General features: G+C 41.2%; 1 protein-coding gene across 3 annotated transcripts in view; it reads left to right on the top strand.

The window, feature by feature from the left end:
• The window catches only part of EPB41L4B (erythrocyte membrane protein band 4.1 like 4B), a 169,420-nt gene that overhangs the window by 81,101 nt on the left and 74,378 nt on the right, over window positions 1–13,941 (top strand). Inside the window, exon 16 of one of the 3 annotated variants that reach the window (XM_058042202.1) lies at window positions 201–1,639. The exons of the other annotated variants lie outside the window; for them this stretch is intronic. Coding sequence (XP_057898185.1) covers window positions 201–348 — 148 coding nt within the window. The 3' untranslated portion in view covers window positions 349–1,639. Of the gene's footprint in view, window positions 1–200; window positions 1,640–13,941 lie in introns of those variants that run through there. 3 annotated transcript variants of the gene reach the window in all.

Below are 13,941 nucleotides of genomic sequence, written 5' to 3'. Positions count from 1 at the left end.
AAAGCCTTTTGAAATCAGCTACAAGATTCCCAGTTGCTTCAGCAGCTTCAGCATCAGACCTATGGGTCTGTCCCCATTTCCTTGCCATGCTGTAGCTCCGTGTGCATGCCTAGCACTTGCAGGATGAGCTCATGTTTCTGTGTAGCACTCCTAAGTTGACTTCCATTCCTCACTAACCAATAACTGTGCAAATGGTACAGGCCACCCTATCATGATGACAGGCCCTATTGGAAACCCCCCACAAGTGGAGAGGACAGCAATTTACGGTATATCCAGGAACAGAACCAGAAGAATTTAGGAGGAGTCCAAAGCATGGTGTACCAAGATAAACTCATGACGACTCTCTGAAAAAGAGCCATCTTCATTTCACCTGCCACCTTAGACATCATTGCATTCCATGGTCCTTGTCTGTCTGCAGTATGTTCAAAGTGTATTGTGCATAAAGTGTGTGTCTTTGTATGTACATCCATCCTTGTTTAGTGTTTGTGGACATTCTTGGGAAAAGTGTTTTCCATATCTTTGTAAAAAAAAAAAATCTTGAAAAACCTCTTTTGAATTCTGGTAAGAATTTTCAGTGCCCTGAAACCAGAAATATTTCTGGGGGTTTTCATTCTACCCTAGTTTCAAATCTGTGATCCTCTGCCTGGCGTTGAAGATCAGACATTTGTGCCTTAGTTATTTTTATTACTTTGTGTCTTTTGAGTCAAATTAATAGATTGAGAACATTGTTTTTTAGTGGCATGCAGATAGGAGATTGGAGGAAGGAAATAATTCATTCTGGCAATCAAATTGGCTTGTGGGCCACTAACAAAGGGAGCCTACTGAGGCAGTCATAGGTTTGGATGTTATTTGTTTCTAGTTTTTGTGTTCTGCAGAAGAAAATAGAGGTGCTTACCTAACTTTGAAAACAAATATAGGGAAAGAACACTGTAATAAATTTCACAGAGTATGTAGGTTTTTTTGGTTTTTGTTTTTTTTTTTTTTTTTACTTCTTGTATTGATAGCATTCCCCAAAACCATACCTGCTGCTATAAAGGCAAGAATGTTAAAAATGAGTCCTTGCTAAAAGGGTGCTGCTGTCATCTTATATTTAATGTGATTATGGAAGTGAACTTTTAATTACATGAAACTACCTGCTGATAACTTTTCTCTGAATGGGCTCAAAAACACAACATATAATCAGTACATTAAAAAATGAGGACATTCCAGTGGAATAGCTCTATTTTTTTAAAGTTAGACATTTGTGAAGTTGAATGTATATTTTGCAGACCTAGGACTTTGAATTGGACTGGCTGGTATTTTGATCACTTGCAGACTTTTGTTATCTTTAAACCAAAAATCACAGTGCCATCTTCACTCATGCATTTGTTTTAGTTAGGCCTTACATCTGTGGTCTCTCTAAAGTTGTTGGAATGAATGAATCTTCATTTGGGATGTTTTCAAAATGAAGTAGTTTTTAACTTGATTTTGATAAATGCACATTTATAAATGGCTATAGCAAATTTTTTCAGAGGAAATTTGATAGTTTATAACTTTTTGTGAAATACATTTGTTTACAAATGCTATCTTTTATTATTTGTTTTGATCTTTCCTGTATGTGCTAAGTACAAATAAAAAAAATGTCAATCTTGTTGTTCTGCTTATGATGCATTATTTATTTTTGAAAGATTTTGGGGGAGGGTGGGTAGATATGCTTGTACCTGATTTCCCCTGTAGTTACTAATGCTGTGGTGGATCAATGTTTCCAGTACAATCTGTAGAGAGAGCAAGACAATAAAGCAATTGTGCACTGAGATGTGAAAATGCCAGAGTAAGCCTAAGGTGTGTAATCACAGAGGCTGACTTTGGTTTCCCCAGACTAGTCTTCCTCTAGTTCCGCAGCATTTTATTTAAGAAAGGAAGAAAGAGAAACTTTGTTGGAGCCACTGGAACAAAAGTGTAGTTTAGCTGCTGCTCTGAAAGCAGTCTGGAGGAGGGTTTTTTGAATATTCACATTAAAGTGTGAGGCAATGGTGCTTTATTCTTTACACACCTACATTCATAATACAGTGTCATTCTTGTCATATAACCTTGTCAGCTTCCATGTGCTCTGTTGCCAGTGTTCCACCTCATCCTGTGTTGCTGTGTGTGGTTTGGTTTGTTGCTGAAGGTGCACTGAGCGAGGGATCCATTCCCAGACAGACTGCAAGGAAAGACAGCTCAAGGCCCAGCTGGTCCTGTAAGTGTTAAAAAGCCTCAGGCACATTGGGAAGAACAACCTGAGGGCCCTGTGTGCTCTGCAGTTTGTGTGTGTCGCCTCGAGGGAAGCACTTGTCATTCTGCTCCTCTGGAGAAGGAGCCCACACACTCTGCACTCCCTTTTCCTTTGTTCATCCCTCACCCTCCCTGCTGCCTGCAGAAACCTGAGCCAGCCAAGTCCTGGAGCCGTCAGCTAGGTAAGAAGAGATCAGTGTGTCTGTCCTTCCTTCTTCTAGCCATAGTTGGCTTCCTGTAGCAAATGGGCTAGGATGCAGTTGGGAAGAGGGAGCGTTTCTGCCTGATTCCTCTCTGAGCCCAGTACTGCTCTCACCTGTGCAGCTTACAGCACCCAAACAAAGGTAGATATGGGTGGTATCTGTCTGAACAGGGTAGTAGAAAAGAGTTGCTTTAAATATTAAAAAGCACATTGGTGGTTTTTTCCTAAAATTAGCACAGTTGTAACTCACAGCAGTTTGTTTTTAACAAATCATAGAGGTCTTGTGATGCGAAGATTACAATTTTTTGTTTGAAGCAACACAAAATACTGCAGCTGAAACCAGATTACATGTAGAGAGGGGAGAGAGAAGAAAAGTTTGGAAAATGTTTGGTTAAGTCTGTTTTTAATAGCAGCAGCAATTTTTATTTAAATTATTGGGAAAGTTCTGTCCGAAAAAATCAATATTACATCTTAATTTTGTGCTGCTTCAGGAATCCTCTGGTAGTTTATAGGCACAAACTCAATATAGGACCTTGATGGCCTGGTATGTGAGTGTTTATACACTGAATGACTGAATTACTTTACCTAGGAGTTGCTCATGAGGAAATGCTGCACAGTTTTTACCAAAAAGCATGTTACACAGTCGTTCTAAGTCAACACATTTTAAATGTTATACATGGGAAAGTTTGTTTGTTTGTTTGTTTGTTTGTTTTTTAAAGCCTTGAAGATTGCTAAAAGGAGGTAGCACCTTCTTAATCCAAATGAAACGTGTTCTCAGGGGTACCCATTGAATTGCATGTGCAAACTTTCTCCACCCTGTTCTGAAGTGTGTTTGTTGTCTGAAACCTTTTTATGAATCCAGCATGCACTTAGAAACTTCTGTAATTTGATTACAGGTCATAAACACTATCCTTGGATCAACTGGGGGCGGGGGGATGGAGGGGAAGTCCGAGTATAGCAATAGGTCTTGCAGAAATTGCACTGATCTGAAGTCCAACATGGAATTGCTTCTTCCGTGTGCTGGAGAATTAATTGATACAACCTGGCTGAGGGTATCTTTTGATCATCTCTCTGCACACCTTCCTCCTGTGCTTAATAAAGCTGGAAAGCAGATCTTCCCTGCCAGGGCTCAGGCCTGGCTCTACACTCAGTGTATTTGGATTTGCAGAGGGATTGGCTTTGTAATAACCACAATCCCATGTCCTCCCCCCCAGGAACTGCTGGGGGAATTGAAAAGCTGATGACTCTGTGACACCACATCTGTAACACAAGCTGAAATATATCGCTTTTCAGCCCCAGCCAGGCCCTGGCATGCAAACTAATGACTAATATTGAATACTGAAATATGATACCTGAAATAGAATACTGAAACTGTTGTCACTTTGAATATATTGTTTTAGTGTGGGCTTTTTCATCAAACTTTCATTTTCAGCTATTTTTCTCTAGTTGATGTGAGTCACAGGCAAAGTGAACAAAGGGATCAGGTTTTGTAATGCATTTCTAAAGCTGGCAGTCAGGGGTTTGCATACATAAAAGCAAGAATTAAGTCCTTCTGGACCATGTTATCATTGAACCCATGGGCAAACTGACCAAGAGGAGGATTGTTTTCTCACATTGTGGATGGCAACAAGGCATATATTATGGCTTGGTGATGTAAAATGTGATTTTCTCTTCCTCTGAATGAACACTGCAGAAGATGTCTTTTCAGCTTGCAAAAGAAAGAGTGGCAGAGCTTGCAAGTAATTTTGAAAATGGAACTTTAGGTGCAGGCAAGGAATGAGCTGGGAAACATCAAAGGCAGCAGGGGAAAAATGAAACCGAGTATATCACCTGCTTCTCAGGCATCAGAGTTGGTGAGATGGGGCTCTCTCAGAGAGAGGAGACAGTTCAGAGCTGGAATCATCTCTTTTGAGAGGAGAAATATTTTCAGTTTGTGTATCAAGCAGGCAGGCTTCTACCTGTTTCAAAGGAGAGAAGTTTTGATGGACATCATCTAACCTGACACTCCAGTTCTCTGGAAAGAATGTTGGCAATGAGAGGTTTTCCTATTACTCTGCAACAGAGAACCAAGGAAAACAGACTTGTAGGGCAAATGCTGTCATTGCAGCATTGCTAATGGTAGCTAAAGAGACTGCTGGTGCCAGAGCTGCTATAGACAGCATTAATGGACATAAATTAGGAAATGTAATTTTTTTAATTGACCTCGGAGTCTGTCTGTTGTGGTTTGAAAGGGCACTGATCCACCAGGACCCTGGCTTCTTTCCTTAAGACCGAAGTTTCATGTGAAACTTGAGAACCAGCTTGAACTAACAATATGCACCCTAACCAAACTTTTGCTACATTGTGAAGATGGAGATTTTGAACTGTCAGAATAAATATTTTTTTTCCTATGTTACAGCCAAACTGCACATGCTTAGAAAATCACAATGCTCTTATGCTGCTCCCAAATTTTAGTGTCAAAGAGCTTGCAGAAAAATCAGTCCTCCTTCCCAGCAGGCACGTAGAAGGATGCAGCTTTTGGAAGAAAACAGTCCTAGTCAAATCAGATCAGAAAAAACATGTAGAGAGGTGGGCCACACTTTTCTGTCTACCTCCTGCAGTACATGGTAAAGCAGTGTGTGGTGATCATGAAGGTGTTGTTTGGCTTTCCTTGCTTTCTACCTACTCTTATACCTTGAAGGGACTGGACAAAGAGTTTCCCTTTCTCAGTGCTGTTGCTCTTGTTGCCACTGCATCACCAAAAGAAACCACAACAAACAAGAAACCTCAAAAAAACCCCAACAGATAATTCAGTTGGCGTTCTTCCATTGGTATGAATCATTTCCAGTTATAAAGCTACAGAGTAAATGCTGTTCTCAAGCACTTACTAATGACTGCTTCATGACTGTGCTTTAAAGCAAAACAACTTACTTTCACAAAGCTGATTTCACAAGTGTAATCTGAATTTAATTGTGAAGTTCCCGTGTCAGGCCTCCCTGTGTGCTGTCCCCTGCAGATATGAGTAGCTTGCTATGGAAGGTACAAGCATGTCTGTAACAACTTGCATATTGCTTTTAATTTATGCATGTAATATACTTTCAGTTTTGAACAGGAAGAAGAGATTTTTAAAAAACCAAAAACCTTTCTTTTCCATCTAGCTTTTCTAAAGATGATTTTTTTCCCCTTTCAGTTAGAATCTTGGCAGACTTGACACACAGATTGGTGGAGAGAAGTAGTTCCACAGCCTGACCCAATGTTACTTCTTTGTTTTGTGTTATTTTGTATAGCAGCTTTCTAATGGCTGTGGGATATTTCTTTGGGTTTGGTGGCACCTTATCTTCTATGATCTGTTGCCTGTATCTGTTCAGAAGCAATCTAGTTTGTCACTAGCAGAAGAAGCATTTATGATGACTGCCTTAATCATCACGCCCTCTCAGAACTGAGGAATCTGCCAATTTAAAATTAAGATAAATGTTCAGCTGTGGCTATGGGAACCAGTGGAAGTGCCCCTAGGGTTCTGTTTTCAAATTGCCACCACAATTATATTTTCACCGTGAACATACTATCTTTGTAGTGTGCTTGATTTTTTTTTCCATTTTCATCTTTCTCCTCCTCTTCCCTTTCCTCTTCATTTTCCTTTCATAGCAGTAGTAGTATGACCTTTATCTTTAAAACTATCAAACAGCAAAATCTGCATCGCACAGATGATGTTTTGGATTACACAAGAACAGGTGTTTCATACAAGAACAGTTTGGAAAACCTCTAGTTGGTGGCTTACCAATGTCTTATGCTGATGGATTTTAAAAAACACTATTTCTTTTTTTTAACTGAGGCAATGAAAAACCTCTTCTACTTTCTGAGTCACAACAAAAATGAAAGAATTAGCCACACCTAATTAGAAGTAGGAAGTACTGATCTAATGCAATTAAACTCCAGATAAGAAGCTAATTATTTGTAAGTTACTTTTTTCTCCCTAAACCCATAACACTCTGTGTTCGAGTTCTAATGACAGTAGCTTACCTGCCATTACCAATTTCTGCAATTTTGTCTTCCTTAGAGAAGTAGAAATACAAATCATTAGTGAATCTCCAGTGCTCTGTAAATTGTGTAATTGCACAGTAATGGACTAAGTACCTAAACAGATGTCAGAGTGGCTGTTTCCTTTCATCTCTAGGGACCAAGGCCCTGAATATTAAGGCCTGGCTGGCAAGCAGCAGAACCAGCATCAGGTGCCTGCGAGCCGAGTCTTTCTCATCAGTAAGAATATAGGAGTCAAACAGGAAGGAAGAGCTCAGGAAAAAATGGGTCAGGAAAACAAAAAGCTCAAGTAGAGGGTTTAGGAGAAGCAGAGTTTTACAGTGTTATGTGCAAAAGAAAGGAACTAGAAAATGAAAAGGAATGGATTCTGCTAGAAACTCTGAGAATGGTGAAGAGGAATGAAAGCAGCAAGGGAGCTTTGTGATTTCAGCATCTCTGTCTTCAGTACCTGGGGCTTTCTAAATCAGTAGTAAGGCTGATTTGAAGCAAACTTCAAGGAACTTGAATGTAAAATTGGATGCCACTTCTGTATCAAAATTTCGAGCCCAGGAGGCCTTTGTTTGTTATGACTCATTTTCAGTTTCAATGGTTACATTTAATGTTTGTGTCTCATTCTCTGTTTCTGATTTAAAAAAAAAAACAACTGTGAAAATGGCTTTAAAGGTAAAACGAACAGTTTCCTGCTGTAAGTTGGATGAGTTGCCCAAGTATTGAAGTGAGAACCTGCCCAGAGATAGGGCAGAGGTTGCAAGTATGTAATTAAGAGAGGTCTTGCTGTGCTGAGTGATTGATTTTGTACTACTTTTACCTGTTAATACTGTGTTTGTGTTTTAAAAAGGGCAAAAATCTGTAACCTAAAAAGAAGTCATTTGTGTAGCAATGGAGTCGGTTGTGCTCACGCTGGACTTTAAAGTTACGGCAAATTACTGAAAATTCACAAGACAACATATTTTTTGTAAAGCATTAGCACAGTTCATAATCAGAATCATTTAGAAGCATGCAAATTAAACAGTTTGGTTAATTTCTTTTAAAACAAGTTTTTTTTCTCCAGCTTAGTAAGGATGGAGACAGAAAGGAGATTTTGTAAGATGGGAGCATATTGTTAAGGGAAGATAAATCCAGTGGATTGGCTTCAAGGCTAAAGGGATTACACCTTTGTAATCTGCCAGATGCAAGGCTGCTGTAGTTCCTGGCTTCACAGCCCAGGATGACATGCTGAGCATTCCTTCCAGAGATGTAAATGCTCACTGAGAACCCACTCAGCCAGCCTTGCCGAGGAGGAGAGGGGCAGTACCTTGAGCAGCATCTGCATACACCAACAGCAGCTCCCAAATGTGGGGCAGCACGGAGAGCTCCATCCTCAGTGCAAACAGAAAATAGGACTGCAGTTGAGAAGATGCCCTGGACTGTGTTTGACCAGCCAAGCTGACTAACCAGCAGATTGCTTACATGGGGCTGGTTATTTTTCTCCTATGCATCCTGAATGAAATTCATCCTGCACGTGAATTCACCTCTTTCCTTTCTCTTGTCTCCTTGCAGGTACCCCTGCTTTTTACTTGCAATGCTTCTGGTTTTGCTAAGTCCATACTCAAATGTCCCAAGGCTTCCACGATAGTTTGGATCTTACACAGAGTTACTGACAGAGTTTCTTGGCCAGTGCTGGCCTTGCATGGCTCTTCTCACCCAAGAGACCCTGATACTTCAGAGGTCTGTGATGTTTGGCCACTGCTCATAGGTACCTGTGAATTTCAGCAATCCTTCTGGGCATGCTCTGTAGCATTTTTTAGCTGCTTCTGCCTAAATCTTAATGTCCAGCAACTTCTGTTGCATCCTGTGATTTCTCGTGTTCCCCTCTCCTAGCTAAGCCTCAGGCCTGTGCCTGCTTCTCTCAGTGCCCTTTGGCAGCAGTGTGCTACTGAGCACAGTGGAGATGAGACAGGGATGTGCTTAGCTCACAGGACCTGAGTTATTTAATGAGTTAAGTGGTGGGAAAAGCTGCACCATGGCTGGCAATCTGAGATCAGCTGCAGGCTGCCTCAGAGGCCACAGCTCTTTGCCTGGCTTTACTCCTGTTTTAACCTGAGCTGGCTTGCTTGGATTAGCCACCCCAAGTTGTATTATTTCCTAAGGACAAGGAAATTTGCCTTTGCCTCTGTCTGAAAGGGGAAGGCAGCAGACTTGAGGGAGGATCTTGTTGGTCTTAGAAAATTTTATGTCTGCATTTCAGAGTTTTCTCATCTACAAGGACATCTGGGACAATGAATTTTTTTTTGACAGGTGATTAAATATCATTAGCTATTGTTAGTGTTAATTAAAAGCCTTTGTAAATGAAGAAAAGCACGCTTAGTTCCCCAGTGGGCATATTTTGCATGACAGTTTTGCAAGACTGTATTTTTTTAATGATCTTTATGCAGATAAGGTGAAATCTATGAGGACAATGTCTTTATTGAGTCAAGATTTGTTCCTTGGTATTTTGTTAGAACATGCTGTAGGCTTTATTCTGGTGAAGAATTCCAGATTAGTCTTGCTTCAAAACTTAGTTCAGCATCTTGTGTCCTACAGCAGGCTTCTGTCACCATTTATTAATATATTTTTTCCCTATTATAATTTTCTCTTTAATTTCAAGGTTTTCTGGGAGCAGGCTGCTGGCTGCCTGCTCTGCTTTCTGAGGTATCCCTAGGATTGGATGAGGACTGTGGATCATCCCTGGCAGCAGGGAAAGAAATCTGCAACACAATTTTCCATGCCTTCCCTCAAGGAAGCAAATGGGCCAGCTGTGATGTTCTGGTGTCAGAGGAGAGCAAGGAAGTGTAACCACAATGTTAGCTTTAGTTACACTTCACACAGCTCAGGAAGCCAATTCTAGCCAGCAAAGAGATCTTGGTTACATGGTGCAGGAAGAAAAAACAACATAGGTTTGGTTTTAGTGATCCCAGTTTTCCTTTACTTAGGAATAGTCATTGCATTTATATGTCCCAGTCCTTGGCTGCAAAATGAAAGTTCACCCTCTCTCCTGTTATTGCAGTCGTCCTGCTGTGGTCTGTGTTCCTTTCTCATGTAATCCTGGGTCAAGTCTTTTGCTTCAGTACAATATCCCTGGCTATTAAGTGATATCCACACGCCTTCTTCCTATCCCCTCATTTCCTCTTCTTTCCTCTCCACAGGGACATTTTCAGAGAATGCAAAATTCCTTCTCTCTCTGTGCCACTTGCCATGCTTCAGCAAAACAAGTGGTATGTGAGACTCTAAGCGTGATTAAAGGAAGTTTAGCTAAAAGTTCAGTGTAGTTTATTTGGTTGGGAGTTTTTAACTGCTTTTGAAGCATGGGCAGGCAATTAACCCAGAGTCTACCCTCCATCTTCCCAGTAAAGGGAGATACTAAACCCAAAAATTAATGTTTGGCTTCGCATAGCTGTTAAGTTTCCTCTCCCTGGCTGCACACTGAAATTTCACACGCAGTGGCTGCTTTCATTACATACACATTAATACACATATATGTTAACAGGCACTGCAACACTTCCCCTGGCTGCCATTTGGGAGCACATCTAAAGCCCATTTTGATGTTGGAGAAGGCATTGTAATGACACGGCAATGGGTGATACATCTCCCAGCACATTCAGTACAATGCCAGCAGTGTGAATTTTTGCTGCCAAAACCCGTGCAAATCACCACCAGGCTTGCTCCGAGCTACAGATGGGGGAGGACTGAGAGCAGTTCTGAAGATGTTTGTGGAAAGTTTGAGAATTTTTAAATACTGGAAAATAGCAGTGGTTTGGTGCAGGAGGAATGTTCATAGCAAATAGAGGTGGGTGTGGTAATTGTTGAAGGTTATTTATCACAACCAGACCTGGAAGCCTGGGATCTTCTTAAACCACTGTTCAGCTGTGGTAGGAAAGGTCTAAACTCTTAGAGTCATCCACAAGGCATGATAGTTTGAGCCTGCTTTCTGCTCTTGCCCCTCCAGCCTACCCATGGAGAGGAGAGAAGAAAGCCCCACCATTGCTCTCCAAGTGTAACTTCAGACAGGTGGAAGAGGCTAAAGGAGGAGTGGGGAAAGAGGGGCAGGGTGCAGGAATAAGCTTGCTCTGGGACACAGGTGCAAGGTGTTTCTGCAGAGCTACACCAGGAGACTGAGGCTGGTAGCTGGGAGGATGGCATGGAAAGGCAATCACGTTTTTTAAAAAAACCCTTGTCACTCATGGGTTACACTAAAATGGGAGTCCTTGTGTACCGGGCCTGTCATGGATGAGAGAAAAATCCTGATCAGGTACTGATCTTAGCACATCAGAAGGATTAGGGCACAGCTCAGGAGGAATGTTTTTGCTGTTGGGTAAGAGTAATTCGTCACAGCTGAGGTTGTGGGGCTGGAAACCTGGCCAGTTTTGGAAAGGACCTGATATTCTTGAACATCATATGTTAGACATGAGTCAACAATCCCAGACTATATTAAAAAAATGTCATGTTCCATTGTGTAAACAAGAGTAGATCCTGTAGGACATGGGAAGCAACCCTTCCTCTTTGAAACATGTTTGCAAGGCCTCAGGTGGAATGGGGTGTCCAGTTTTTAGCACCACATGTTGGAAGCAGAGCAGGGGGCAGCTGGGTGGACAGGGGATGGCAAGATGTCTCAGAGCTGCATATAATGTGCAACCTGTGAGGGGCAACTGAGGAATTCAGAGCTCTACAGATCCAGAGGGGAGGTGTAAAGGGCCATTTTCAAAAACACAGGCTTCTGTGGCAAGAAATAACTTCTTACTGTGTCTGTGATGGATGGGAGATAAAATAGTGGCTTAAATTGCAGTAAAAGAGAATAAACAAAGAAATAAGTGTAGACATGTTGAGACACTGAAATTGATTGCACAGGAGGGTCATGGAGTCTCTGCTAGTGAGAGTGTTGGAGGTTCAGTTCAGGTAACACAGGCCCACATACTTTGGTTTTGAAGGCCTTCAAAAAGTTTTCTGTTCCTTATTTTCCTATGTCCTCTTAACACTGTTGTGTGTGTGGATTCCGTACTAGAGATATAGTTTGGTAAAGAGTAGGTGACTGCAGCACATGAAATCTAAGAATGTCAACTGCAAACAGCTTTTTGGGTAAAGTGTCAGGAGGGTAAAACTGAGACAGAGGACTAGTAATGTAAATGAAAACTGTAAAATAGGAAAGGAAGTTAGTAGATATGTGTTATTTGCCTTGTTCCTTGATGTGCTGCCTTTTTGGTCAGAAGGAAGTAATTAATGTGAATTTGAGGCTAAAGGCAGCACTAACCTTCTTGTGAACACTGAGTGGCATTTTTGAAGGTTCAGCCTGCAGAAACTGAATCCTCAGCAGTGCTTTTTCCTGACTGAGGGACAAAGAAGAAAGAAATGTTTGCTTCCTTTGCACACTTGCCTGTAGGGCTCTGCCTCATTTTTCTTGAAGGACAGGAGCTGTCTGTATAGGAAACAGCTGGAACTTGTTGAGAAAGCCACACAAGTAAATCACAGCAGAGAAAAGGAAATCTGCAGGACAGCTGAATGACGTTTAAAAAGTAAACCAAAGGTGTGACATTGACATACTAGGATGGCCAGAATGCAGGTGCAAAAGAAAGGATGAAAACTACTACCTGTCCACATAATGCACATAATCTGAGAGCATTAGTTAATGTCTGGGGAACAAGTACAAATTCCTGGAGGTCAGGAGTATGAACACTTCAGCATATGGTTAAAAAGTTGGTTCACTGAAAGTAGTGATTTATTTACATCAATAGACTGGGAAGGATACATGAGCATGTTTTCTATTCAGGTAAGCCAGATAGAAGCAACCAATAGAAGGCAAAGTTAGCAACAAAAGGATGCATTGAGTGGAAAAGTGTCAAGTCTCTATCTTTAGGCAGTGGAAGAACAGAAAAGTGAAACACCTGATATGAGATAATAATGATGTCACCTTGTAGAAACTGCACTAAGATACCTAATATCCCCCTAAAATATGTATGAGAGAGCACATAGAAAAGGGATTTGGACTACTTATGATATTTTTGTTTGGGTACTGTCAGATTTTCTAGTTGGCAGGCTCTGGGGCTGCTGCAAGGCCTGTTGTTTCTGATTGTTCAGTAACTCCTTGGCAGTGAGGGTATCTGTGCCAATGCCCAGCCTCATATGCATTGGACATGCAAGAGTTGGCTGACTCTGAGATAAGCTTGCCTTGCCATCTGTCAGTTGCTGCCAGCCCTGGAAGAGTGCAGGTGACCACACGCTTTTACATGGCTGGCAGTTTGAACGGGGGATTTCACATTGGAGAGCACTGCCTGGGTAGTGACACCCTGTCTGCAGCTTCGTGACCTGCTGTTCTCAAGGATTTCAGAGCACAGCTGAACATCAGCTTTGCTGGGCTAGCTCTTTACTTCTTTGATGTAATGCTCTCCCTGCATTTTACATTTTGCATGTTACTCTCCTCTCTGGACAGTCAAGAAATACATCTAGAGGATTTGGTGCACATTTGCCCTCGTGCCAGAGGTCAATTCAGTTGGCTCATTCAGTGTTCAGCTTCTTCTCATTTCAGCATGGAAGACACCTTGAGACCATAGCAGTATGAGGACTCAGTGTAAGGATTTGGTGTGAATTATTTTGAAAAGACCAATTGAAAATCTGCTAAACCAACCTGCCAGTGGGTGAAATGAAAATCCCTACGTGTAGGACTTTGTGTCCTGAAAAAAATTAATCAGATGGAAAAAAAAAAAAAAAGATGTGCTGAGGATCCATCCCTAAACTCATTTCCCAGTAGAGTTTTAACCATGTGAACAAAACCACCTATCTTCTCAGTCAAAAAATGTCATGCCAATCCAAGGCCCTTGAAGGGAAAGTGCAGGAGAGCTGCTACAATTAGTGTGCAATCTCATTAGCCTGTGCCATTTTCCCCCTGTAGGCACTTGCTTGATGTGATTATAGCAGTAAAAATATAGTGCAGTTTGAAAAGACAGACCAGTCCTGCATTATTTGAGCTCACAAAAGCTATTCCCTGTGTATCAGACACCTATATCTATTGTTTCCGTAAGGCAAAAAAGCCATCAGAAGTGCCTTTATTGGCAGTGGTTGCTTCATGCTGGGAACCTGCCAAGATTAATATACACAACATTCCCCTCCCTGCCTCCTGCTTTCAAAAAGTAACCAGCATAAAAGTATTATTCAATTAGTACCCAGTCAGAAACCTCATATTGTCTGAAGTTGTTACTAAGAAGACAGTGCTTATTAATGATGTACCAAACTGCGTGTTTCAGTAGAACTTTGGAAATGATACAGATGTGTTTATTTACCAGATGACTGGTTAATTTTGCTTTGAATCACTGAGTAATCTGCAGAAAACATATGTAGCAACTATCTTAGGTATAATTTATTCATTGTTCCTTTAATTATTCGGTTTGCCTTCATTTCATGTTGTCAGGTTTTTTGGCTGCTGTTATTAATAAAAGCAAACTGAAAACCCATGCAGCTGAAGA

The sequence above is a fragment of the Melospiza georgiana genome, chromosome 1 (assembly GCF_028018845.1).
Source record: "Melospiza georgiana isolate bMelGeo1 chromosome 1, bMelGeo1.pri, whole genome shotgun sequence".
Taxonomy (NCBI): Eukaryota; Metazoa; Chordata; class Aves; order Passeriformes; family Passerellidae; genus Melospiza; species Melospiza georgiana.
This window is presented reverse-complemented; position numbering and strand designations above follow the sequence as displayed.